Genomic DNA, 27818 nt, shown 5'->3' with positions numbered 1-27818 from the left:
ATATTTTTGAATGAAGTTTTTATGTAGAGGTAGGAAAAGTCAGATAAACTCTCCAATGTCCTTTCAAAGACACGAGCTTTGAGGGAAAAAACATGTTTGCTGTAGGGTAGGTAAAAGAGCAAACCCAGAGGGTCACCCCAGGAACTACGGGGGCGGGGCTTGTGAGTGTTGTGACGCCGTGGGCGGGGCCTGGCCGTCCCTTCTGCTTTTAGCCCCGCCCGCGGCCCTTTGGGTTCCCTGTTGCTGTTGCGCCGCTGCTGCTGCTGGCTGCTGTCCCAGGTGAGTCCCTGAAGTGAAAGCGGGCCATTGGGCCTTGGCTCCCCCAAATTCGGACTTGGGCGCCTTGAGACATGGTCTCGGACAAGCCACGGTGTGACAGGCTTCAGCGTCACCTCAGTCAGTCTTGGGGGGCGTGGGTCGGCGAGGGTGGCTCCGGGAGGGCCTGGAGCGCCTACCGCGCGCGGCCTGGGAGGCCCGGGCCGAGTCTCCCCGGGAAGGGAAGGGCTGCGCGGTTACGGGGCTGGTGACCCGCGGGACGGACAGTCCTCTTCGTCCCTGACAAGAGTTAGGCTCGCGGTGGCACCCGGTCCCGCCGCCCCTGCTCGCCGGGGTTCTGAACACCAAGCTTCTGCTCTGTCACCGCTATGGGCTTTCAGCGTCCCGTTGAGTCACGGGACCAAGTTACTTTCTCTTTAGGTCCTTGTTTCCCTCTGTACCAGCAAGTGGAATCCCTGCAGCCTCTTTCTTTCCCTTTGTATCCGTAACTGTAGGTTGTTGTAGACAGCCCAGATGAAAAAGATGTCAGTGTCCTGCTTCATTACGGTTGACCTCCCATTGCTTTTTTTCCCCCCATTGGGAGTGTGTGTGTGTGTGTGTGTGTGTGTGTGAGAGAGAGAGAGAGAGAGAGAACCTGATGTTTCCATTCACATTTCAACACCAATCGATGTGTTAAACATTTTTCTGTCACTTGAATTCTTTGCCCTAGATGCAAATCAACAAGTGGCCATGGATGGAATTTAGGATAATTTGAATGTTGCATCATAACTTGCCTATGAAAATTATTATTTTGCAAAGGACTTAATTCACTAGGTCTTTGTGGCTTATGGGCCACACACAATTAGCGCCTAGATCGCTTATTCTTCTCAAGTATTGTCAGGAGTTCTGAAACTCTACCGGGGATCCCTACCCTACACTAGCAAGTTACGCTTTTTTTTTTTTTTTTCTTGATTTTTTTTGAGACCGGCTTCCCTGTGTAGCTTTGGAGCTCTGTAGACCAGGCTGACTTCGAACTAAAGAAATCCACCTGTCTCTGCTTCCTGAGTGCTGGGATTAAAGGTCAGTGCCATCACCACCACCGCCCTGCCAAGTTACACATTCTTGTACAAACATAATACAACATACAGTGCAAAAGTATTGAAAATTTGTGGCCAGTCTGGGCTATGGAGAGAGACTTGCCTCAAACAAGAAGGAAACCAAAAATGAAACAAAGCAAAACAAAACTGGCTGCACTTACTGACTGGGATGTCATGCTTACTTAATTTTCTCAAAGAAAGACATAGAAGATGAACTCTTAAGATTTTGTGCACAGGATCATCAGGATAGATTCATATGTTGTTGTTCAGAAGCCTAAAAAGGGTTTATATGGCTTAACCTGACCTCAAGATAGTAGAACTAAGATGAGATCCCAGATCTTGTGGCCCCTGGCCAAGCTCCTCTGCTACTTGGCTTCAAACACTGCCACTGTGATCCGGCACAACAGAGCCTGCCTTTCAAAAAAGGGATTTTTGAGGTGGCCCAGCAGTTAAAAGCACTTGCTGTTTTTGCAGAGAATCTGGGTTCAGTTCCTACCGTCCTTCTCGGGCTGCTCACAACAGCCTGGGACTTTAGTTCTGCACTCATGTGGCGCACAAATTCAGCCACACATACATAAGTACATAAAATGGTTTTATTTTTGGTTTGGTTTGGTCTGGTCTGCTTTTTTCGAGACAGGGTTTCTCTGTATTGCTTTGGATCCTGTCCTGGAACTAGCTCTATAGACCAGGCTGGTCTCTCACAAAGATCAGCCTGCCTCTGCCTCCCTAGTGCTGGGATTAAAGGCATGGGCCACCACTGCCGGGCTAAATAAAATATTTTAAAGATTTTTTTAAAATTGTGTATGTATGGGTATTTTGCTGTATATCATGTCTGTGCATTGCCTGCGGTTGTCAGAAGAGGCTTTAGGTCCCCTACAGTTACAGGTGCTTGTGAGCTGCCATGTCAGTGCTAGGAGTTGAACCTAGATCTTTTGCAAGAGCAACAGGTATTTTGAAACAAAAAGTGGGTAGACAGAACTTTTGTAATTTCTAACAGTTGTGTGTGCCTCACATCTAGGAATTATTTTCCTTTGCTTCTCCTGGCACTGTTGTGGTGTGATATGTAGCATGAGAGTTTGCTTAGATCAAACATGACGTGACAGCCATTTTTAACGGTCTGTCTGAAAGGCCTCCAGTGGTATAGTTTTGTCTTATGTACCCGAAAACATTTTAGTCATGGCATGAGAATGAAGCTTGAACAGGAGTAAGTGGCTAAATAACCTGAGGAGGAGTGATTGTGTTCTTGGCTGTGCTCCCTTTCCCCAGGCTACCTGTGCACTCGTGCTGTCTATTGCTAGAGTTTAGTTCACTGAGCCAGGGTCAGGAGGGCTGCCGTTCACATACGCCCATCCATTTGGCTGATTGCTAGCTTCACGTGCAAGTAAAAGAAGTAGGATGAAAGGATTAAATGGGGGTTTGACTTCTTTAAGTTTTGTTTGTACGTTTGATTTTTACTCATCTTTTGATTTTACTATTCTCATTATTTGCAGGGCTGGAAAGATGGCTCAGAGGTTAAGAGCACTGGCTGCTCTTCCAAAGGACCCAAGTTCAATTCCCAGCACCCACATGGCAGCTTACAGCTAATATAACTAGCTGCCAGATGGTTATTGGGAACCCAACCCCAGTCCTCTGGAAGAGTAGCCAGTGCTGAGAAAGCCATTTTTATAGTCCCAAAGGTTTATTTATATTGTTAAGTGTATGTGTGTGCACGCGCGTTTTTGTGTGTGTGCATAGGTGTCCTTGGAGGCCATAAGATCCCCTGGAACTGGAGTTAGAGACAACTGAACCATTTGATTTGGATACTAGGAATTGAACTCTGGCCCCAGGCCAAAGTGCACACGTGTGCACATACATGCAAGCAAAAACGCCCACACATAAAATAAAGATAATTTTTTCCCTGCCAACCTTAGGCTTTGGGAAACGAATAAAAAATTAGAGTGTGAACCTAATATATCCCCTTGCTTTTTCATAATTTCGCAGCTCTCTGGGCTTCTGATTTAGCTTTGCTCTTATTTATTCTTCCCTTCTCTCACCTCTGAATTAATGCCAGCATTAGTGTGGGGGATAGATTAGTTCTAAGTGGAATGGCTAAGGGAAACTGGTGCTAACTCATTCTAGTTTTCCTTTTGTAGCCTCTCCCCTCCATTTCCAGATGGCATTGTTAGAAAGGTAATTTCTGAAGCCTATCTCCCAGGGAAATTTACCCCTCAGAGGAAGGAAAAGCTTTTAAGATGTCTGTTTATGCCTGGTGGTGGCAGCACACACCTTTTATCCCAGCACTGAGGACGGAGAGACAAGGACATTTGGGGCTGCCCTGTCTTGAAAAACAAAACAAAAACCCTAAAGTTTATTTACTTGTGAGTGTGTGTCTGTGTCTGGGTACAAGTGCTGTTATACAGGAGTCAGTTATATTCCAGGGTATGGACTCCAGGGATTGAGCTCAGGTTTGTCAGGTTTGGTGGCAAGTACCTCCATCCACTCAGCCATCTTGGCAGCCCAGAAGGAAAGGCTTTAAGGATCATTAATGGTTTGGTTTGGTTCAGACAGGGTCTCACTGTGTAGCCCAGGTTTTCCTGAAACTCATGATCTTCCTGCTTCAGAGCTCCTGACTCCTGTGCAGGTCTTCATGCTCAGGTTAGAATCACTGATCTTAAAAATCAGTCATTCCCCTTCAGAAAAAGGTGAGTGTGGTGGTGCTTCCGAGCTGCTTAGGGTTGGTATGCATGCCTTAGGTTTCCCACTACTCTTGATTGGTGAAGAGGAAGAAAGGGAACCCCTGCTGCTCTCCAGCCTACCTCCTTTTTAATCCCTTCCCCAGATATTTTAACTGTATTCTAAGAAGGATTGAATTTTGTAGTCCACAGACAAGCTGAGTGAATCCAGAAGCTTCTTGTTTATCAAACAAGAGGCCAAGCCGTTCCTTTTTCTAGACATAACCTTTTCACGTGAGGAAGGAGATGGGATTTCTTTTGTGTGTACAGGCCTCAGCATGGCTCTCTAATGTCATAGAGTATTGTCATTTGTAAATCAGCTTGCCAGAATTTGTGTGTGTGTGAAAAAATGGGTGATGGGTTCTTTTTTAATTTTTCAAGGCAGGGTTTCCCTGTGTAGGCTTGGCTGTTCTGGAGCTCTGTAGGCCAGGCTGGCCTTGAACTCAGGTCCACCTCTACCTCCATAGTGTGGGATTAAAGATGTGTACCACCATCCACTGGGATGTCAATAAATCAAATTCTTTTTTTTGTTGTTGTTGTTGTTGTTACCATGTTGTTATCCAGTTGAACTGGTCATACCAAGAATTGGCATTATTTTTGGATGTTTTTATCTACTCAGTTTTTTTTAAAAGGTAGAATCTCATATGGCCCAGTGGGCCTTGCAATATACATATAATATTATATGCACACATGTATGTATGTATATATGTGAGATAACATTAAACCAACTAGAAAAGAACTCTAATCCTGCCATCTCCATCCTCATCATTAATATTTTTTGGGTGGTAGAGATCTAGCCCAGGTTCTTATGCTAACTAGGCAAACACGCTACCTGTTGAGTTACATCTGCAACCTATCCTTGCCATTATTTAGCTGTAAAGTCCCTTCCCCTTTTACTTTTTGATGAATGGCATGTATATATTGCTCATTCATTTATTGAAAGAATACCTAATTGGCAGTTACTTTAACATTGTATTGTGTATGAAGTGAGCATGGTGTGTCACAAGGAGAACTAAAGATGAGGGTACTTAAGTTAATTGAAGGAAATCATGGACTGGAATATGACCCTTTCCACTTCACTTGGAAAAACTATCCTGAGGCATGAGTTTCAGGATGTGGCTAGATGGTCCCAAACCAGGAAAATCAGTGAGTTCTTGGCTCTAGCTAAATTTCCCAATTTAGTGCTCCAGAGTCCACTTGCCTTCTGGGGTGGGGGAGGAATGTGGAGGCGGGAGAGAGGGGCATCGACTTCTGGGAAGTTTGAGACCAGCATTTGTGATTCATGCCTTTAATCCTAGCTCTCAGGCAGAAGCAGATAAAATCTACATAGTGAGTTCTAGGTCAACCAGGGCTACATAAAGGTAGGTAAGCAAAAGCCCAGCTGATTAAATAGTTCAATTGCATCCCTTAGAATGTGGGACCAGGGGTATAGCTCAACAGTTGGCTTAGTTAGGGTTTCTATTGCTGTGTTGAAATATGAGCAAAAGAAACTTGAAAGGGGGGCTGGAGAGATGGCTCAGAGGTTAAGAGCACTGGTTACTCTTCCAAAGGTCCTGAGTTCAATTCCCAGCAACCACATGGTGGCTCACAGCCATCTGTAATTGGGTCTGGTGCCCTCTTCTGGTGTTGAAGCAGACATGTAAACAGAGCATTGTAAACACAATAAATAAATCTTTAAAAAAAAAAAAAGAAACTTGAAAGGAGTTTATTCCAATTTACAACTCTCAGTTCACTATCACTATGAGAAGTCAGGGACAGCAACTCAAACAGTGCAGGAGCTAATGTAGAGGCCATGGAAGGGTGCTGCTTAATGACTTGCTTCTCATGGCTTGTTTGTTAAACCTTTTTATCACACCCAAGACCGTCAGCCCAGGTTTGCACTACCCACAATGAGCTCAGCTTCCCCCAATCAGCCATCAATCAAGAAAATGCACCAAATGCTTGCCCACAGGCCAGTCTGGTGGGGCGTTTTCTCAACTAGGTTCCCTCTTCTAGAATGAATCTAGCTTGTATTAAGTTGACATAAAAACTAGCCAGCACAGCTGTAGAAGGTTTGCCCAGTGTGCAGGGGAGGGCAGTGAAGGTGGGGTAGGTGGATCCAGGGAAAGAAAGGAGAACACTAGAATTTGAAGGACATCATGTCGATATCAGAAGACATTTGTCACCACTGCATATCACAGAATTTCTTTGTTCTTAATCAGCTTCTAGCATAGTGTCTTATATATGGAGGGGCCTACTTATTGTGGGGTAAATGGAATGGAAATCCAAAAAATTTAACTTTCCTAAAGTCATGGGGTTTGCTGGAATGACCCCAGCTCTCAGAAGCAGAGGCAGGCAGATCTATGTAAGTTCGAGGCCAACCTGGCCTACAAAGCTACATTTCTTTTTTATTGAGGTGGGTTCTCACGTACCTTTCCTTATCTCCTTACAGGACTCCACCATGGAAAAGACAATAGATGAGCCCCCCATATCAGCTGTCTTGCTGGAACATTGCAGCTTCTCTCAGGTGGTGTTTAACAGTGTGGAGAAGTTCTATGTTCCTGGAGGAGATGTCACATGCTATTACACCTTCACCCAACAGTTTGTCCCTCGTCGCAAGGACTGGATTGGCATCTTTAAAGTGAGTGCTAACATCAAGGGGTTAGGAACTAGCGGTGAGTCTTAGTTACCCAGTCAAAAATTCTAAACTATAATTTCTGATGTTCCCTCATCACACACCAGTATGTATGATCCTCAGTTTTAAATGTCAGCCTTATGCACACCTTTAATCCTAGTACTCTGGAAGCAGAGGCAGGAAGATCATTTCATTTGAGGCCAGCCTGGTCTACATAGAGTTCAGGCCAGCCAGGGATACATAGTAAAAGCCCATCTCAAACAAAAAACAAGTTTATTTTCAGTTCCAAAGTAAAAGATAAAAATCCTACAATCCCCAAGTTTTATGTGTCCAGAGAACAAACCTAAATGCTTTAAAAATTATTCTGAGGACTACAGAGATGGCTTAACAGTTAAGTTTAGTCAATGCTCTTCCAAAGGACTGGGTTTTCCCAGTATCCACATAGCAGTCCACAACTATCTGTAAATCCAGTTCCAGAAAAATCTGATGCCCTTTTCTGACCTCAAACATCAGGTACACATGTCATACATGGACATATATGTGCATGCAAAATACAAACATAAAAATAACAAATTAATAAACAAATTAAAAATATAAATACATTATCCTATTTTGAAATATGCACGTGTGATTTGATTAAGTTGGATAATTTTTGTGGCTTTGTTAGTTTGGAGTGGTTGAGACAGGTTCTCATGTTCCAGGCTAGCCTCAAACTCTTTTGAGTAGCCAACTATGGCCTTGAACACTTGATCTTCCTGCTTCTGTCTCACAGTGTTGGTTATAGGTGGGCTTAAGTCGTACCTGGTTAATTTGTTTTGATATGAATGTCACAAATTCTAGAAAGGATGTTGAGAAGTGGCCTGGTTTGACATCCTGCATTTCAAAAGTCTTTTCCTGATTAAGTGTGGACACTCCCTCTGTGCCATCTTGTAGCATCTAATCACCCTGTTCAAGTATAGAAACTGTTTTGAGATAGGGTTGCTCTGTTTAGGAGGCTGTGCTAGAACTCACTCTGTAGATCAGGCTGGCCTTGAACTCATAGAGACCTACCTGCCGCTGTCTCCCAAGTGCTGGGATTAAAGGAGTGTGCCACCAATGCCGGCACAGAAACTGTTTTGAAACTCTATTCAACTTCTTCTCTATCTCATTCTTGTTCTCCTTCTCATCTCTGCCTTGCACCTCTCTTCCCCCTTCCTTCCCTCTGTCCTTTCCCTTCCCTTCCTCATGTTCCCCTTCTTTCTCCCTTCCCTTCCTCCCAGCATGTACTCTCCATCATAATATCCAAGCTTCCTATTTACAGAGACAAGAGATAATGGTCAGATTTAATTTCCATTGCTGGCTCTTTTATTTGACACTTAAGTATGCCATGTGCATACTTACCAGTGCTGTTCATCCTGAAACTAGACACCATCCTTTAATTGCTCACATCCTCTTAGTTATTTGGAAGACCCAGCTTATTGTTGAGGCTTTGGTGTCCAGAAGTATGGGCAGTAGATGGATGGCCTTCGGGGCACTGGCAACCCCTGGGATATTGAATCAGAGCTGGTACCCAAGTGCTTTCATCTTGGAGAGGAGGCCATAGCTTCCTTATGTGTAGCAAAGTCATAGATCAGTACTAAGTTTAGCTTATTTTTATTTTACTACTACTGTGTTGGTGGTGTGTGTATATGATGAGCGTGTATGTAGGTCAGAGGACAACGCTGCCTTCTACCTTTATATGGGTTCCAAGAATGAAACTCAGGTCATCTAGCTTTCCCAGCTTGGTTTTTATTGCTGAGCCATCTCCCCAATTCAAGTTTAACTTCAAACAAAAACTTAATTTGAGAAATGGCTCAGTGGTTATAGAAGCATTTGCTGCTTTTTCAGAGGATCCAAGTTTGGTTACCAGAACCCATATAATGGCTAACAGCTATCTATAACTCCAGTTCCAGGGGATCTGATGCCCTTTTCTAGCCTCTGGGTGCTGGGCATGCACACAGTGTACATACATCATATAGGCAAAATACTCTACACACACACAAATAAAAACAAAATTAGGTTGGTTATTTTAATTAAGTACATGTGTGTGAGGGGGTATGTGCATGTCTGAGGACAGGTATCTGTTGGGTATAGAAGAGGGTGTTGGAGCCCTTAAGTCTAAACTTAATCAGATTTAAAATCATTTGAGTTTTTTTTGTTGTTGTTTTTCAAGACAGGTTTTGTTCGTGTAGCTTTGGAGCCTGTCCTGGTCTGTAGACCAGGCTGGCCTGAGCTCACAGAGATCTGCCTGCCTGTACCTCCCAAGTGCTGGGAGTGAAAGTGTGCACCTGCAATATGTGTTTTTTGTTGCAACATGATTTTTTTCAGTTTATTTCCTAAGCAATTAGCAACTGTCAATGAGGATGTTATAAACAAATAAAAATCTTAAGCTTTATAAACTCAAGTTGTGGTGACACATACCCATAATCCGAGCACATGGGAGGCAGAGGCAGGTGGATCTCTTGAGTCTAGCTTGGTCTACAGAGCTAGTTCCAGGTCAGGCTCCAAAGCAGTACAGAGAAACCCTGTTTTGAAAAAACAAAATAAAATGAGAAAATTTTGAGGCCAGTCTGAGCTATATAGAAAGGTCAAAACCAGCCTGGCTATATTTATTTGGGTTGCTCCACTTATTCTAAAGGTATTTCTATATTTCCATAAAGAAACTGGTTAATCTAAAGGAGGGCTCTGATGTCTCCACAAGACCACTGACTTCAGCAGCCACTCTGAAGATGTGCTATGGGCTAGAAGTCTGCTTCAGGAAGGTGCTCTAATTCAGACCTTACTGCACAGCTGCCCCCTGCGGACACTTGGATAAGCAGAATGGATACTATATGATAGTGACTCTCCTAAGGTCTCAAAGTGTTGGAGCAAGTTTGTTTGGATTCCTTTGATGGTTAATTAAAAGATCCAGTCATTGACTGTTAAATATTATTCCTGATACCTCACTTCTAAAGCTTTCCTTCAGCACAGCCCTAGTAGTCTTAGGTACTAAGTATGTATGCAGGGGGAAAAATATTTTTTGAGTCAAGGTCTGTGTGGTTTAGACTAGCTCACTTCAGACTCACTGTGTAACTGAGGATGTTCTGGAACCTCTGATCTTCCTGCTTTAGCCTTGTAAGTGCTGAGGTTAGAAGAACGCGCTCCTGGGCTAAGCTTCAAGTGTATAGTAGTGCTACATTTCCTGTTGTAGATGTAGTGACAGCTATCCTCAAGAACAGAACCAAAGGCCTGCCTCCTTCCTTCCCTGTATCATCTACCCTATGCTTTGTGTTCTCCTTGACCAGGAATTTTAAGTGTTTCCAAACTTTCAGAGAGGAATTAGCTAGCATTCACAAGCAGACTGAGTGGGTGAGTGGAGTAGACACTGCAAGGCAGCTATAATTCCTAGGTGTCTGCAGCAATGTTTGCCACAGGATATTGAAAAACTCCAGGATATGGATGAGCCCTCCCCCCCCCCCCCCGCCATCGTGCTCTGATTTCTTGTATATAAAAGTGGGAGGTCTTTCTCTTCCTACTGGACTTAGGCAGGGTCAAAATATAGCAATAAGGTGTAATTTGGCTTCACATTGTTGGATTTCCCCTCCTGAAGACACAGGAGGCAGGAAGACAGCAAGTTAGAGGTCAGCCTAAGCTATATAGTGAGCCTCTATCTGAAAAAGGACTTAATAAGCCCGGCATGGTAGAGCATGTCTGGAATTTCAGCAGTTGGGAAGAGAGGCAAGAGAGGACTGAGAGTTCAGGGTCATCATTGGCTGCATAGTAAGTTCAAGGCCAGCTTGAGCTACTTAGACCGTATCATTCATAAATAAACAAATGGACAAATGAATAAATAAATAGTGAGACCCTGTATCAAACAAAACAAACAAGATGAAGAGAATGATTGGGAAGACAGCTGATGTGGACCTCTGGATTCCCTATGCAAGCATACACATGTGTACATACATGTATGCTTAAGTACACATACATACACAAGGTTTTGCTATATAGCTTTGGCTGGCTTCACACTCATAGTCCTTCAGGTTCCCAATGTAGCTATAATTATGGGCAGACATCATTATGGCTTGCTCCTCAAAACATTTTTACCCATACTATGCTCTGTGTCATTTTGGATAGTACAGTTTGTTTTGTTGTTTGATTTATTTTTGGCCTAGAGCTCACTATGTAGTCCAGGCTGGCCTCAAACTCACAGCAGGCCTCTTGCTTTAGGTTCTCAAATATCAGGACTATAGGCATGAGCTACCTTACCTGGCTGGTGACTTGGTGATAAAATTTGGAGCTCATGTAATGGGTGTTTTGAGCTGTGTTTGTATACCTCTATTTTTGTTGCTAATTCATAACTGTAATTTTGCTACTGTTATGAGTCATAATGTAAATATTCTAGAGAGACGTTTGCCAAAAGCATCGACTCTCCAGTTGAAAACCACTGTATTAGATATTTTCCCATATAATACCCACAAGTCAAAAAACATGGTTCTTGTCATAATGAATTCATTCTATCTTCATTATATATAAATAAAATTGCATTTTAAGAAATAGTAGCCCAAATAAGACTTCTTTTAAGTTCCATCAATGCTGAATAACTCTTGTCCTTGCAGGTGGGTTGGAAGACAACCCGGGAGTATTACACTTTCATGTGGGTTACCTTGCCCAGTGACCTAAAAAAGGAATCAATCAAGCAGCAGGAAGTCAAATTCAAAGGTAGGAAAATACTAAGTCAAAGGTGCTGAGAACTGGCCAAGGCTAATTAACTCTCCACCCCCATCCTATTTATACCTGAGGGGGAGTGTAGATATAGAAAAGCTAGGTAAAGATGTTAAGAGAAAGACAGAGACACAGAATAGAGTTGAGTCCGGAGGGCAAATCCAGTGAATTCTGAATGTGCCAAGTTTATTCTTCACCATTCTTACATAAAAAAAGGGGAACATGGTATCATGTATATGGAACAAACAGACTTTCTTCCTTAATTCTCCAAGCATTTGGTAACCACACCTTAGACTTAATTTCTCGTTATCTGGTCTTGAGTAACCACACCTCACACCAAGTCTGTTGTCCCAAAGGCCTGTAGCCAAGCCTTAGACCTTTAGTTTTGAACTTTCTGACCTTGAGCCAAGATGAAACAGAACAGAGCCATCTTTATGGGCCCTGGCAAATTCCCTTGTTTTCTGGGACAGGTTTTGTTTTTGTTTTACATGGGTAGCTCTTTGTATTAAAGACCACATTCCATTTTCAGCATACTACCTGCCCAAAGATGATGAGCATTACCAGTTCTGCTATGTGGATCAAGATGGTATTATCCGGGGAGCAAGTATCCCTTTCCAGTTCCGTCCAGAAACTGAGGAGGACATAGTGGTTGTTACCACTAAGGTCTGTAATCATCTCCCCTCAAACCTTTCTGTAGCATAGGAGTTCCAGGTTAGGGTGGAGTTTGAGTCAATAAGCTTTATGGAATGGCTATAGATACTATTGGGGAAAATCATGATACCAATAATACCACTCTGACCCACTCAGGGATGACTTGGGAATACTTAAAAAACTGTGGCCAGGCTGGCACAGAATCCAAGGCAGTCCTCCTGCCTCAGCATTTGGAATTCTAAGATTACAGGAATGTGCTACTGTGCCCAGTGTCCCTCATAACTTCTTATGGCCTTAAATTTGCTTCTGTTTCTCTCTGGCAAAGGCAAACTTAATTCTGTGATGAGCAGGCATATGCCAGTGTCGCTCCAGTGAGTGGGATTCGCTCAGCTGCCCCACCCCAGCTTGTGGGAAGTTCCTGCTGGAAGGACTTGAACACAGCTGCTGTGGTGTTCTCTTGCAGGGAAAGGTGGAAGAGATCGAGCAACACAATGAGGAGCTTCTCCTAGAAAACCAGGAACTGAAAGACAGTTGTGCCAGCCTCCAGAAGCAGAACTCAGATGTACAAGCCGAGCTCCAGAGGAAACAGGTACAGATGCTGGCCAAAGGTGAACTTGGAACACGTAGATGAGAATCAGTGAATTATAGGCCAGCCTGGTCTATATAGTGAAATCTGTCTCAAATCAAATATGTATGCATTTTTGCCTGCTTGTGTGTTTGTGAAGAGGCTAGAGGGAATCTGACCACCTAGAACTAGAGTTACAGTCTTTTGTGAGCCTCCATTGTGGATGCTAGGAACTGAAATCAGATTCTCTGTGAGCAGCAGGTGCTATTTTCTCTAGTCTTCGGACATTGTTTTGATTAGGAAAGAACAGGCTGGTACTATAGCTTAGTAGTAGAGTGGTTGCCTGGCATGTGTGAGCCCTGGGTTTGATTATTTAGCCATGCAATAACAACAAATGTATATATGAAAAGAATAACTCAAAATGTCTTTTGAGACACTAGGTCTCTGGGCCATCCAACCTCTGGGTCCTGGCACTTTAGACAGTAACAGGGTTAGGCTCAGTCTTATGACATGGGTCATTGGTTGGTCATTCCCACAATCTCTGCTACCTTTACCCCAGCACATCCCATAGACAGGACAGATTTTTAGGTCGAAAGTTATGGTTTGTTTGGTTGTCCTGTTGAGAGATACTGGATTACACTGTGTGAAGATGTGTCCACTGTGATTGGTTTGATAAATACTAAATGGTCAATAGCTAGGTAAGAGGCATAGGCAGGCAGAACAGTGAGTTCTGGGAAGAAGAGTGGAGTCACCAGGCAGACAGAAGGCAGCAAGACATGCTATAGGTGAGATCAAAGCTATGGGTCACATGGCAACATGGAGGTGAATAGAAATGGGTTAATTTATGTTATAAGAGCTAGTTAGAAACAAGCTTAAGCTATAGACTGTGCTTTCATAATTAATAAGTTTGTCATTATTTGGGAACTGACAGGCAGGACAAAGAAAGACTCTCTAAGGCACCCCACATTGGGCGTCATGGAGTCAAACTTTCCTTTGGGCCTCCAGCTCACAAAAAAATGACACGGAGACTTATTGATTTTAGCATCTGTGCTACTGGTCTATTCAGGAAGTTGTCTTCTGTGCCAGTGCATTCAAGGCTGTTCTCCACTTTCCTATCAGGGACACTGTAACTGAAATTAAAATGAGATCTTTATCCACTCGGACTTGAGTTTTGTGCGGTGATAGCATCTGATGGCAGATGTTATTCTGTAAATATGTTTCTCGTATTGGTTAATGAATAAAGCATTGTTGGCCAATAGGAAAGCAAGATAGGTGGGACTAGGAGAAGAGAGGAAGAAGTAGGGAGGAGATTCAACGTGGAGTATAGAGAGCAGAACACCTGCCCCTCTCTCCGATAAGATCACATGGAAATACTTAGATTAATAGAAATGGGTTAATATTTAAGACAGAGATAGCCAATAAGAAATGCTAGTAACAGACTAACAGCAGTATATCTAATACAGCATCTCTGTGTTATTTGGGGTTGGCGTGCCTCTGGGACCAGGCTGGCAGAAAACCTGCTTGTAACAAAATGGCGCCTTCAACGTAGCCAATAAGAACTTCTACTTAAAACTTAACAAAAGCTTACTCTTAACATGCATCTATTTGCATTCTACATTCTAATACCTAGTCATGCCAGCATCATTTGTTGAAGATGTTTTCTTCAATTTGTCAAAAAGCAGGTGTCCGTAAGTATGGTTATGTCTGGGTCTTTGATTCAATTCCATTGATTCATCTATCTCTTTTTATGCAAATACCATGCTGTTTTTTAATTACTATGTCTTAGGGTTTCTGTTGCTGTGAAGAGACACCATGACCACAGCAACTCTTACAAAGGAAAATTGGTTTGGCTTACATATCCAGAGATTTTGTTCATTATTATCATGGTGTGACATGGTGGTGTACAGGCAGACATGCTAGAGAAGTATTTGAGAGTCCTATATCCTTGATCCACAAGCAGCAAGAAGTGAACTGAACTAGACCTCACTTGAACATAGACTCAAAGCCCACCCCTATGACAATTCCTCCAACAATGCCACATCTTCAAAATGCCACTCCCTATGATTTTATGGAGGCCAATTACATTCAAACTACCACACTATAGCTTTGTAGTAGAGCTTGAAATCAGGGATAGTGGTACCTCTCTCTGGAAATTCTTTTATTGTACAGGATCGTTTAAGCTATCCTGTTTTGGGAATTTTTGTTGGTTTGTTTTTCCATATGAAGTTGAGTATTGTTCTTTTAAGGTCTGTAAAGACTCATGTTCAGATTTTAATGAGGATTTCATTAAATCTGTAGGTTGCTTTTGGTAAGATGGACATTTTTTACTATGTTAATTCTACTGATCCATGAGCATGGGAGATCTTTCCAGGGATCTTACATGGCACCGACCTAGGTCCTTTATGTGACAGTTGTGTAGCTGGTCTTACTTGCAGGCCTCCTAACAGTGGGAACGGGCTGTCCCTAATGCTTTCTGGCTTTTGGGAACCTATTCCTCATACTGGGTTGCCTTGCTCAGTAATACAAGGGGAGGTATTTAGTCCTACCACAACTTGATATGCCATGTTTTGTTTTATCTATGGAAGGCCTAACCCTTTCTGAACAGAAACAGATGGAGTGGATTGGGGTGGGGAGGTAGAAGGAGGAAATGAGAGGAGGGAAGGGAAACTATGATTGGGAATGTAAAATAATAAATTTAGTCTGAAATCCCCTTAGATATGACATTCTCTGCTCTATAGTGCTCTGCCTAACTAATACAGTATTTTAAAGTAGTTAGTTAAAAGTGCTAATGGATAGAGTATTACTCTCCTGTTGCTGTGATAGAGTACCGTGACTAAGGGCAGCATAAGGGAGAGGGGTTGTTTTGGCCACCATGCTGGGGAGGCGTGGCAGCAAACTGCAGGGATGGTGGCAGAAGCAGGAAGCTAAGAGGGCGCACATCTTTTACAACAAGCATGTATCTCAGTGAGAACTGGAAGTGGGGAGGGCTAGAAGCTCTTGCCCTCAGTGATGTACTTCCTCCTGCAAGGCTGCACCTTCTCATAACTTTTCCAAACAGTGCCTCCAGCTAGGGGCCAAGTGTTCAAATGCCTGAGACGGACATTGATTGTGAAACCACCACAGTGCTTACGTCTAAAACTTGTCTTAAAAATGATGTGCTTTCTTAATTATGTTTCACTCTACAGGAGGCACTAGAGGAGCTGCAGAACATCAATAAGAAGTTAAAACAGGAAATGGAAGAGCAGAAGGCCTGTTGGGAGACTGAGCAGCTCCAGTGAGTATGCCTGCCCTTGTTAGTTAACACTGCCTATTGAAGTAGGGTGTGACCCTACAATCCCAGCCATTGGATCAGAAAGTTAAGGCCATCCTTAGCTACACAGTGAGTTTGAGGTTAGCCCAGGCCACATGATACTGTACCTCAAAAAGAAAAACAACTTCCTGTTATGGGTGTGTATATGGGTAGATGATGTTTTAGGTCAAGCCAGTCTTAAGTCACTTATTATGTGCTGGGGTAAACAGTCATTTCTATTTCCCATAGGCTGAAAGAATACAACCAGAAGATATCCTCTGAAAACGAGAAGATGGGGATCAGAGTAGACCAGCTTCAGGTAAATGACACTGTGCTTTTGCTGAAGGGCATTTTGTCGACTTTTACCACTGTTGGTGATCTGGTAGTTCAGAAAGATGTGGTTCATAGTGAGTGCCTGGAACAAAGCACAGCTGTGATGTTTAATGCTATGGAAGAATATCAATGGAAAAAACTTGACAAAGGAAGGATATATCTAGCTCAGTGTAAAAGGTTCCTGTCCACCATGGTGGGGAGGGTATGACAGCAAGCAGCCCATACCACAGTATCCAGGAAGCAGAGAATGCTTGGGCTAGCTTTCTTGTTCCCCCTGTATTCTGCCCAAGCCCCTCAGGGCAGGCCTTTCCCCTTTATTATCCTTCTTAGAAGTTGCATAGAAGCCAAGTATGGTATTCAACTATAATCCCAGCACTGGGAAGACAGGCAGGTGGATAGATCTCTGTGGGTCCGAGTCTAGTCTGGTCTACATAGCAAGTTCCACGACAGCCAGGGCTACACAGAGAAACTCTTGTCTTGGGGGTGGGGGAGGGTGCCACAGATGCAAAGTGTGCTGTGCTCATGTCCTAGGCACTTCTCAATCAAATTGACCATCAAGACTAAATATTACAATTTGCAAAACATCAGACTTAAAGTTACCCGTTATGTATTTTTCAGTCTTAGATCATGTGGGCCCATATATGCATATTTATTAGATATAGTAGTGGTATACAAAGAAATTAATAATTTTGGGTGCTAATCTTAAGGATTATAATAATTTGTAACAATTTTTTTCATTCGTTATAAAATTTATCTAAGCACCTGGACTGTGGTGGCACATAACTTTAGTCCCAGCACTCAGGAGGCAGAGGCAGGTGGATTTCTCTGAGTTGGAAGCCAGCCTGGTCTACAGAGCGAGTTCCAGGACAGGCTCCAAAGCCACAGAGAAACCCTGTCTCAAAAAACAAAAATTACACAAGCAAAATGTGCTCTATATTTAGGAAGAAACACAAACTTTCGTTTAAAAAAAAAAGACTATTGGTTGATGTTTGCTCCTTTGAGTCAGATTCTTAGGCTGTAGGGCAGAGCCAGACCGTAGACTAGCTCTGAGGCTTTCTTGCAGTGGGAGTTGCTAGGAAACGTCTTCCTCTCTTCCTCCCTGTATATTAGAATGTAATGTTGTTCCTGGACAGTTTTCCTATGTCTCACTGTGAAATTCACTATTTTTGCTTCAGGCCCAGCTGTCAACTCAAGAGAAAGAGATGGAGGAGCTTGTTCTAAGAGACCAAGACAAGACAGAGCAGCTGCAACGTCTCAAAGATGAAAATAGCCAGCTCATCCTCAGTTTAACTGAGCAGGTAGACTCCTGCAGGGGACACTCCCAAGAAAATACACTTTGTGCTGTCTTTACTAATGGCTCTGGGAAGGTCTCAAAAGACACCTACTACTCTCTGAGATGCTATCTCACTTGTACCCTGGCTGGCCTGGGACTCAGTTTCTCTGCCTCTCCCTCTTTGGTTCTGGATTAAAGGTGTGCACTACACCCAGCTCAAAGAAGCCATCTTATATGAATGAGAGTATATCATGGTCTTATTCAACAACTAAAAGACTTGCCTCTTCCTCCACGTCCTGCTTGCTCATGAGTTCAGGTGTGTGTGTGCACCTGTTCCCCACCTTAGTACTAAAGTCTGTTTCTTTGCAGAGGGAGCAACAGATGAAGCTTGAGCAGACAGTGGAAAAGATGAAGGAGAAAGAAACTGTGGCAAGGAAGAAGCAACAAGAGCTAAAGGCATGTTAACTCTTTTTGCATGGCTGTGTGGGCTGTGCCTGAGAACAACATGGGGCCATTTTCAGGGGATGGACAGAACAGGGTAGCATTCACCTAAGGTGCTTTACCCAAAAGGACAGAGAATCTGCCATTTAAAAGATGTTTCAGAGGGGTGAGGTAAACATCACAACACTTAGGATTAGGAACTCCAGAGTTGTTATGTATGACAAACGAGTTAATAACTATAAAGAGCCATACAAGAGGAAATTATAACACTTCACGGCCAATTTTGTTATTATTAATGTAGCAATTATTAATAGTAAATCATTCTGGGTAGTTAGTTATACAGCAATGAAAGTCTAACTAGTAATTTCCTGAAGTAACTTTGTTGGAAAGGAAGAGGCCTAATGATGCTGACAGGTACTCGAAATGTGTTTTGGAATATAGTGAGCATCAGCCAGGCGGCAGCACTCAGGAGGCAGAGGGTGGATCCTGATGTCTGAAAGTGACTATAGATTGTCTCGTAGCTGCCATATGTGGTCAGCTTTTAAGCACTGACTAGATGTGTATTGTATATTTGTCAGCTCTCTCACACAGTCTCAGCCAAGTGGAGATAGAGGTAAGAGGACTGGGAATTCATGGTCCTCTCTACCTAATAAGTTTGAAGCCAGTCTATAGTACATGAGAATCAGTCTCCAAAACCACAGATATGGAAGGCGAAGAGTAGGACAAGGTTTGCAAACTGACAGCTCACAGGTTAAGTCCAGCCCATAGATGGGGCTTGGAGAAATTGAATTCCTCACCAACCTTTACAGTTGAGACTGTTTGCTACAAATACACATTTCTCCCTTCTGGAAAATGGCAGTGGTACCACTCTGAGCCCACATTACTGTAGTGTTACAATCAGGGTGGCTGAGGGGCTCCTCCGGGTCACACATGTTCTCTGATGACAGGTCAGTTCACTGGTTACTCGTGTGGGATGGGGACTAAGCCAGGGCTTGCATATGCTAAGCATGTGCTCAATCTCCCACAGAGCCACCACTCCAGCTTCACTCCAGTGAAGTCGCATTCACTTTCATCCACTTCTTCCCTAGCCCTTGAACTCCACCTAAGTGCTGGGATTAAAGGCATGGGCACTGGGCATCAGATTCAGGACCCCACACATGCTATGCAAGCCTCTACCTCTGAACTACATCTCTTTGCCTATAACAAATCTTTATTTCTTAATGCAAAAGCCCTCTAATCGTCAAGACTGTGTATCTTGTACTTCAGGAGCCTAAGAACAAGGAAACAACGGAGGAGGAGTTGTTAGTGCGAGAGGTGGAACGCTTAAAGGCAAAGGTAGAGGCCGGGAGAGCCTGTTACTTAGAGAAGTACAAAGAGTGCCAGCGACTCCACAAACAGATCAGGCAACTCAGGGCTTCTGCAATGGTAGGTGAAGGGGCCCAGGAGAGTAAGGGACATGACAGTTTAGGATTTTTAGATCAAGTGCAGAAGATTTATACCATTACTAAGAAGAACTTTGTCTTCCCCAAAAGAGAGGGGTGGAGTTATGAGGCCAGAAGACAACCTGGGCATGGGGAAAGTTCCGGGGAATTCAGGCCCATTCATGTATCTCAGGGAAAGTTTCAGTAATAATTCAGGAGGTCCGGTGCAGACTCAGAGAGCCCTTTCTTATTTCTGCCTTTTGAGGAAGTGAAGCAGGAGCAGAAGAGCCAACAGGAGCCAGTGGGGATGGGGAGCAAGAAGCCTGACATCAGCACTGTCATCGGGTAGTCCCCTCTCCATTACCTCAGGGTCGGCTAGAAGCGCACAGCAGTTTGGGCACCAGCATTCAAATAAAATCATGCAACAAAAACCACAACTAGTAGGATTAGCTGAAGTATGTTTGTGAGATGTATGCATGTGTATGTGTGTAAGCAAAAAATGGGAAATACTGAAGCATGAGAGTAGCTGAGTCAACCGTCATTCTGGGGAGTTAGGAGCCCAGGCTGTGTGCCTTGTGGGGCCTGGGAGAAAGTCCTCTCAACCCAGACCCAAGTGCCTCAGGCCCCATGGAGTAAGGTGTCCATTCAAAACTGACAAGATTTGATTATAGGGTTCTAGTTATCTTTACTATTAGAATAGGTCAGTCTTAAGGTCTACCCTTTCCTTTCTGTGTAGTCTCTTACCCTGTCTGATATACTGAAAACACCTTGATCACCATCCCTGCACAAGCTTTCCAGTATTTAGCTAAGTCCCCAGCACTCTCCAACCTCCCAGAGTTCCCTTCTTCCCTTTGGAAGCCAGCTCCTCTGAAATCTGCTCTGGGGCAACATTTCAGTACAAGATCCTAATTCTAATGTCTTTGTTGTTGACAGGACGAGAACTTTGGCCTGTCAAGAACCCTAAGTGACAACAAGATTTTAACTGAAGTTCTGAAGAAAGAGAAAGAGAAACTGGAAAGAGAAAACAGTGTGAGTGGGAAAGAAGGAAGAAAACCCCCAGATTTCAGAGCAAAGGGCTGAGGGTAGTAGCTTGTATTTGTGGTCCCAGCTGCTGGGAGGGTAAGGCACTGTTAGCTCAAGTATGAAGCCATCCTGGGCTACAGTGTGAGTTCTAGGCCAGCCAAGGTTATATTGTGAGACTCTGTCTCAAAATATTCAAACAAACCTTGTGGTGGTGGCGCACACACTTAATCCCAACACTTGGAGAGGCAGGCCAATCTCTGAGTTTGAGGCCAGCCTGATCTACAAATCATGTTCCAGGACAGCCAGAGCTATTGCATAGAGAAACACTCATAAAAACAAACAACCAAAAATGAGAGAGAGAGAGCACACACAAGAGAGATTAGCTAAGATGTTTTAATAGTGAAGTAGAAGGTGAATAGAATGACCTTCCCAGTGAAGCAGTTACTCATAAGCAAAGAGTAATTTAATCTTGTTTTCTAATTTACCTCAAAATCCTGTAATTTGTTTGTTGCTTGTTATTTGCTTGTTTTTGAGACAGGATCTGTCTCAAAATTTGGCCTCAAAATTGTCATTAGCTAAGAATGATCTGCACTTCCTGCACCCATGGCTTCCATCTGCCTTGGTGCTGAGATTACTGTCATCCACTACTATGCCTAGTTTATGTGGTGCTGGGATCATACCCAGGGAGCTTTGAAGCAGGCACTCTCCCAGCTTAATTTAGCAGAAACCCTGCTTTTTAAAGTCTTTATTGGTGTTGTGAAAGAGGGCTTCCATATGCAATCCAGCCTGACCTTGAACTGGAAGCAATCCTCCTGCCTCTGCCTCACAAGTACTGGGATTACTAGCATATAACACCAAGTCCAGTACATAACCCTCTCTCTGTCCTACTTAATTAAATTCACTTGGCTTGACAAGAGTTATCTTGCAAGAAGCAGCTGTAGTAGGTGTGGCCACAGTAAAGAAGATGACAACAGTATCTCCTGCCCAGCATCCAAGAACAATGGTCCAAGCTACTGTTCTTGCTACTCCTAGATTGACACTTACTTCCCTGCTCCATCTCTGCCCTTTCTGGAAACCTTCTGGGCTATGTCAAAAGTTTTTGTTTCTATTTAAATCATGGTAAAGGTATAACAATGACAACAGGTGTAACAACAATGACGTAACAAAATACACTGCCTTAAGTTTTTTTGAGACAAGGTCTTAACGTGCATAGCTTAGAAGTGCTGGCCATGCACACTTTAGAATCCCATCTCCATAAGCGTTCCATCTAGCACACTGAAACTACACACACCAAGCAATAAACCCCTTGAGAATTTCTGATCTAAGTTTTATTATTTGCTTGGAGATTGTGTATGGAGATTGCAGAAAGCCTTGGTCTGTTTCTGGTCCTCTAGTCCCATGCTCTTGTATTAGATAGAGGTATTAGATAGAGGTAGCAATACACAGCACCAAGAAAGTGCTGTTTGGAGGTTTTGTTCATTCAGAACTATAGTAAACAGTGAGGCATAATGGAAGCAGGAGAAGCAGGGTTTTGCTTTGAATTATGTGTCCTGTGTGCGTGTGCGCACGCGCTCATGAGAGTAGGCACCCTCAGGGGCAAGAGCCATCAGATCCTCCTAGAGCTGGAGTTACAATGTGGTTGCTGAGAATCAAAGGGCAGTACAAGCTGTTAACAATTAAGCCAGCTCTACAGCCATAAGAACCAGGAACTAAGCCAGGCATGGCAGCACACACCTTTAATTCTAGTACTCACGAGGCAGGTAGATCCCCTGAGTTCAGGGCCAGCCTCATATATTGAGTGAGTTCCAGGACAGCCATAGTTATGTAGAAAAAGTCTTAAAAAACAACAAAACCAATAATAGGAAAATAAGAAATGCAAAAATAGGGGCTGGATTGATGACTCATTGGTTAAAATTCCCAGCAACCATATGATAGCTCACAAACATTCGTAATGAGACCTGGTCCTTCTGGCCTGCGGACAGAACACTGTACACATAATAAACAAATCTTAAAAAAGAAAAATGCAAAAACCAAGAACTAGGGGCTAAAGGTAGTTTCAGCTCCATACATACAAGGGCCAGCCTGAGCTACATATCAAACAACAACAAAACAGTAATAGGCATGTTAACAACTCCATGGAGTTGCCCTCTGACCTCCACGCTCATGACTACACTATGTATGGCACTTGTGTGTCTTTCATTCAACATGTCTGTAAATCTTCTGTGCTCAGATCCTGAAGAAAGAGAACAACAGACTGATGGACTACATGGGCCTCCAAAATGATGACTCTGTGCCACATGAAATGCAATCTTCAGATCAAGGAGCTGGTAGGCAAAGCCCAGGTCTTGTGTATGGAAACCCATATTCTGGTAAGACAATTTACCCATTCTGTCTGGAAAGCCTTCCCCCCATCCCACCCCTGTGTGTGTGAGTGTGTGTGTGTGTGTGTGTGTGTGTTGCTAATTAAGGCTAGCATTGTTAAGATTTGCTGGGCAGAAGCTGAGGACCCACTAGAAAGAAAGATTGCAGGAAAGAAATGTTAATTGAGAAATAAATCTGAATCCAGAAGACACAAATCAGATCATTTGCCTAGAGGCAGCAGACACAAATTGGGTCTCATGGCTACCTTCCAAATATAAATCAGAGAAATGTCTTTTTGTAGAAAATACACACATACAAAGGAGAGAAAGCTAATTAAGTTTTGGAAATGGAAATGCTAGAGGCATGTTATGCCTCCCAGAAACCCATAGTTCCAGCAGCCCCCTGATGGCCCAGTTGAGGGTAACAGGAGCCAATTGTTTTCTTTCTCAGGGATGTGAAGTATCCTGTCCCTTTCAAATGGCAAATAGAAGGCTGCCCCTGTTAACTGCAAACCTAATGCAAGTCCTCATTTGTTTTTTTTTTTGTATGGTTTAAAACAGTAACATTTTCTTGAAAGTCACAACCAGTCCTTTGCAAGAGGCAAGAACAAGTTTAAATTTTGTTTTAAAATACTTTAACACTTTTATGTTCTTTGTCTCTCTTCTGGCATGGAACCCTTATCAGAAAGGAACAAGTGGAAAGCTAAGGCTAAGGAGTTGGCTTAGTGGGTAAGGTGCTTGTTGCATAAGTTTGAGGACCTGGAGTTCAGGTCCCCAACACCCACATAAAAAAGTGCCACAATGGCATATGCCTCTAACTCAAGCTCTGGTGAAAAATAATAGACCAAAGCACCCTAGAGGTTGCTGGCCTCTAGCTAGTCAGTGAGCCCAGGTTCAATGAGAAACTTTGTCTCAAAGAATGAGATAGAACAGCTGAGGTTGTAGCCCACAGCACTTGCCTCCAAGACTTAGATCTCTAGCACCTTGGAAACCTGGCATAGTTCCATGGGCCAATAATCCTAGGTTTTGTAAAGTGGAGGTAGAAAGATTAGATATTCAGGGTCATCCCAGGTTACATAGTGAGATCAAGGCCAGCCTGGGCTTTGGGAGACTCCATTTCAAAATACTAACAACATTGAGCTGAATTTGTTTGCTCATGCCTGTAATCCCAACACTTTGTAAACTGCGGTTGGAGGGTTAGTGGGAGTTTGATGCCAGCCTGAGCCACAGAATGAGATCCTATCTCCAAAAAAAAAAAAAAAAAAAAAAAAAAAAAAAAAAAGATAGGAAGATTTTCCCTGACTTTCTAGCTGAGCAGTGGGGGTCCCATGGAATCAGCTGGGCTGATGAGACAAATGATATAGAGGGAGATCCTTCCATGTGTTATAACAGTAATAATGACGATATAATAAGACATTTCCAGGTGATTTCCACTTCCCTGAGCTTCATAGGACCACAGTGACCACTGACCCATCCTCCCACTCTTTTAGAGGGCCTGCCTAGCAATCCCCCAAAGGTTGGGGGCTGGGGTGAGGGCTGAGTGAATAAAGTGCTCTTGTGAATGTTGATCCTCAGAACACACATAAGATGCTGTAGCATACCTTTGTAATCCCAGTGCTCCTCAGTGAGATGGGAGGCAGGACATGGAAATCCATAGGACCGTGGCCCAGCTAGCCTGGGCAAACAATTAGGACCCTGCCTCAGACAAAGCTAGGATCTATACCTACACATACACACTCTAAATGTCAGTGGATTTTAGCCTGGCGGTGGTGGCATACGCCTTTGATCCCAGCACTTGGGGAGGCAGGTAGATCTCTATGAGTTCAAGACCACTGGTCTATAAGAGCTCCAGGACGGGCTCCAAAGCCACAGAGAAACCCTGTCTTGGAGAGAGAAAAAAAAAAAAAAAAAAACCACATAACCGTATTCTAATAAAAATAGAGGCCCGAAAGCCCAGGCACATCCTGCTGCAGACATTTTTGGTGGTGAGTGCCCTCCAAAGATAACAGCAGACAGGCATAGTGGAGTGCACCTTTAACCCAGCACTTGGGAGTCAGACAGTGCATAGTGAAGGTTATAGAACACAGCTGTTTTTTTTTTTTTGTTTTGTTTTGTTTTTTTTGTTTTGTTTTTTTTTTTTTTTTTTCCATTGAATTAAATCTTTTTATTCCCCGCAGGTATCCAAGAAAGTTCTCCTCCTCCTACCCTGGTAAGTATTTGGTTCATGAGATTGATTTTTATATATAAAATCCTGAGAAATCTCCATTTCTATTCTAAACCCTGGGAGAACCAGAGAGAGACTGGAACGGGTCAGCTGGCACAACGTATCCAGGTCCCAGGGCTGGGTTAGCCTGTTGAGGTGAGGAGAAGAAATTGGGTTTGGTTTCTATCAGCATTGCTCAGAGTCTCCTCCTGCAAGCAAGTTAAGTTGGCAGTGACTAGGGAAGACATGTGGCCTGGGCAGCTAACCAAGCAAGGCCTGCCCAGTGCTCCTTCCAGCCCAGAGCTGTGTTGACCAATTTGGCAGTATTAAGCCCTTTCTGTGCTAATTATGCCTAGACACTGAGTACGGTGGAAAGAAAAGTAAGGGACATGTTTGTGATGCAAAACTCAAGTTGCTCCTGTCCTCTGTTTTTCCAGCTTGCAGCCGTCCTTGCTGATAATATCTCTAAGCAGACCTTACAGAATAAGCAAATGCTGACCAGTTGTTTCAATTGTCCAGTTTGTGGCAAAACCTTTCCAGAGAAAGAGAAGCAGATCTTTAAAGACCATGTGTTCTGCCACTCTTTCTGAGTGTCCCAGCCCATGGGTCTTTGCTGCATAGATCACAGTTTCTGCTATGAGCTATCTGAGCAGAGAAGCCTGTGTAAGCAGAAGTCATGCCTGCAAAGGTGGGATGGGCCCGTTGTCTGTAGGATGGTGTTGACAGCGGCTGTGTCTACCCTGTTCACGTCATAACTGCAGCGTCAGCCTTTCTCCTGCAATGCCCATTCATCCTGCTGACTCACAGCAGCTGATTAAGTCATTGTCTTCCCAGTTGTCATTGGGCTTTCATGCATTTGTGCCAGTCCTAGTCCTAACCCAGAGGGTAGGAACAGGACTGGAAGTGGAGAAGATCTTCATTTTCCTTAGTCCTTTCTTCAACCAGTTGCCTCAAATTATCTCAAAATGACACAGCAGAGAGCTCAGATTCCAAATCAGATTTATCAGCTTCCAAAAGCAAATGATTTTTATTTTTGAAAACAAGGCCTGACTATAGCCCTGGCTGTCATGGAACTCTGTAGAAGAGATCCTGCCTGCCCATGGTACCAGAGCGTTGGCATCTAATGCGTGCACGCCTGCTGAGAAGTATCCTGTGCTTCACTTACAAAAAGCCTCATCTCTAGCAGGATGTGATGATGTGGATCTGTATTCCAGCAATTAAGAGGTTGAGGCAGGAGGATTATGAGTTCAAAGCCACTTGGATGACAAAAGCTTTCAGGAAAAATGGGAAGGGGCAGGGAAAGGCTTCTTCTTTCTATCTAAATACTTCTGATTGGAATTTTCTGATCCTTTCCATATACACAACATGTATTATGTCGTATGTATAGAGTTTTTTTTTTTTTTCTTACTCTGGCTAAATTGAGCCACTGCTCAGTTAGTTTTTTACTGACAATTAAGAATAATTAGGAGGTATATTGTCTTGCAACTTTCTCAATAGTTAATTGTTGGTGTCAATGTAAGAATAATGACTTGTTAATCTCTTAATATTCAAAATAAATTACTCTTTTTAAGGACATGGGTTTTGTTTTTGTTTTTTTCAAGAAAGGGTTTCTCTGTGTAGCTTTGGAAGCTGTCCTGGAATTTGCTCTGTAGACCAAGCTGGCCTCAAATGCTCTTGTTTTTTAAAGTCTGCTATTTGTGTGGGTGTGGGACGTCTACCAGAGCACGGTAGCCTCAAGGGTTACTTCCCTGGAGAAGACTAATTATCCCACTGTAGCAACCATTCTTCTGACATTGGGTGACTTTATTGTTACCTACAGAGTTCACACTTTAGACAAATGAATAAAAATGAAAAATTAGGGCTGATTTTTATGTTAGGCTGTCTTCAGCCTTGTGTGGTCCAGGGACCACAGATTAGACAAGCCAGCTAGACAGCTACCCCTCATCTCTGCTTCTTGCTTTGATTTCTCCATGATAAAATGAAAATGAAACATTACAGTTCCTCCTGTGCCATCTTCACCAAGAGAACTTTCACACTCATGAGCCCTTTGTCCCCCAGAGCACCAGATGCAACGTGGCATGGAAATATGGCAAACAGAAATGACATTTTTCCCCCCCAACATGCTGCCCTCATCGCTGTAGAAATGTCGTGGCTCCCTAGACAGTCTAGGAAGAACTGCAGTTTATTTTGTACTAGTCAGCTCTTAATGAAGCACTTAAACAGAGAGAAGCAGTGGTGCGCATAATCCAAAATGAGTGGATGCCATTTTCTGGTGGATTACCCACCTCTGCCCCTGTTGCCCTGAGGGTTCCCAAGATTAGCAACAGCAGCAGCAAGCGCCCTTCCACTGCTGCAGGAAAAACAGTTGAGGTGTTAATGAGCCTTTTTGCTGAGTTTAAAACAAAGCATCTTTAACCACTGTTCATTATCTCCAGCTGCTCTTACCACGGTTGAGAAGGGGAAATCATGCCCCAGGCAGCTCTGGGTGGTAAAAGAGACAATCATTCTTAATACTCCACTGCCCACTTGCCTTCCCCATCCCCTGTGCACCCATGTATTTCATATTGTGAGATACCTGCAAAATTATAGGGAGTTTGTGAGCAAATGGCAGTTTTATCTCAAGTGGGTTTGAGTCTTTGTAGTTACTTATGGCAACAGGTTTTCTTTGTTCACTGTATTACTGAAATCTGCATTAGCTCCATTACTTAATGACTTGGGAAAAGTTATAAGACAATCGGCCTTAGTTTGAAGGTGTTGCACACCTTTTGATCTCAGCACAGCAGAGGCTGAGCTACAGCATAAGACTTTATCCCCCCAAAAAAAAACAAGGGCTAGGACTGTAACTGAGTGTGTGTATAGCATG

At 43.4% G+C, this 27818-nt stretch overlaps 1 protein-coding gene across 1 annotated transcript; it reads left to right on the top strand.

Moving 5' to 3' along the window:
* The first annotated feature begins 231 nt into the window (after positions 1-231).
* Positions 232-26528, top strand: Calcoco2 (calcium binding and coiled-coil domain 2). Its single transcript, XM_051207498.1, has 13 exons — positions 232-279; positions 6495-6683; positions 11291-11393; positions 11926-12059; positions 12511-12636; positions 15798-15886; positions 16151-16220; positions 17410-17532; positions 17877-17963; positions 20303-20398; positions 22623-22761; positions 24930-24961; positions 25393-26528. The coding sequence occupies exons 2-13, from the start codon at positions 6504-6506 to the stop codon at positions 25543-25545; spliced, it is 1332 nt and encodes a 443-aa protein (XP_051063455.1). The 5' UTR covers positions 232-279; positions 6495-6503; the 3' UTR covers positions 25546-26528.
* The last annotated feature ends 1290 nt before the right edge of the window (positions 26529-27818 follow it).

The sequence above is a fragment of the Phodopus roborovskii genome, unplaced genomic scaffold, assembly GCF_943737965.1.
Source record: "Phodopus roborovskii unplaced genomic scaffold, PHOROB, whole genome shotgun sequence".
Taxonomy (NCBI): domain Eukaryota; kingdom Metazoa; phylum Chordata; class Mammalia; order Rodentia; family Cricetidae; genus Phodopus; species Phodopus roborovskii.
This window is presented reverse-complemented; position numbering and strand designations above follow the sequence as displayed.

Bases quoted from the DNA above. Each gene is read 5' to 3' on its own strand.
- Calcoco2 (XM_051207498.1), top strand. From the start codon at position 6,504: ATGGAAAAGACAATAGATGAGCCCCCCATATCAGCTGTCTTGCTGGAA. The intron at 12,060-12,510 runs GTCTGTAATCAT...GTTCTCTTGCAG, and splicing joins TAGTGGTTGTTACCACTAAG to GGAAAGGTGGAAGAGATCGA. The intron at 12,637-15,797 runs GTACAGATGCTG...TTCACTCTACAG, and splicing joins CCGAGCTCCAGAGGAAACAG to GAGGCACTAGAGGAGCTGCA.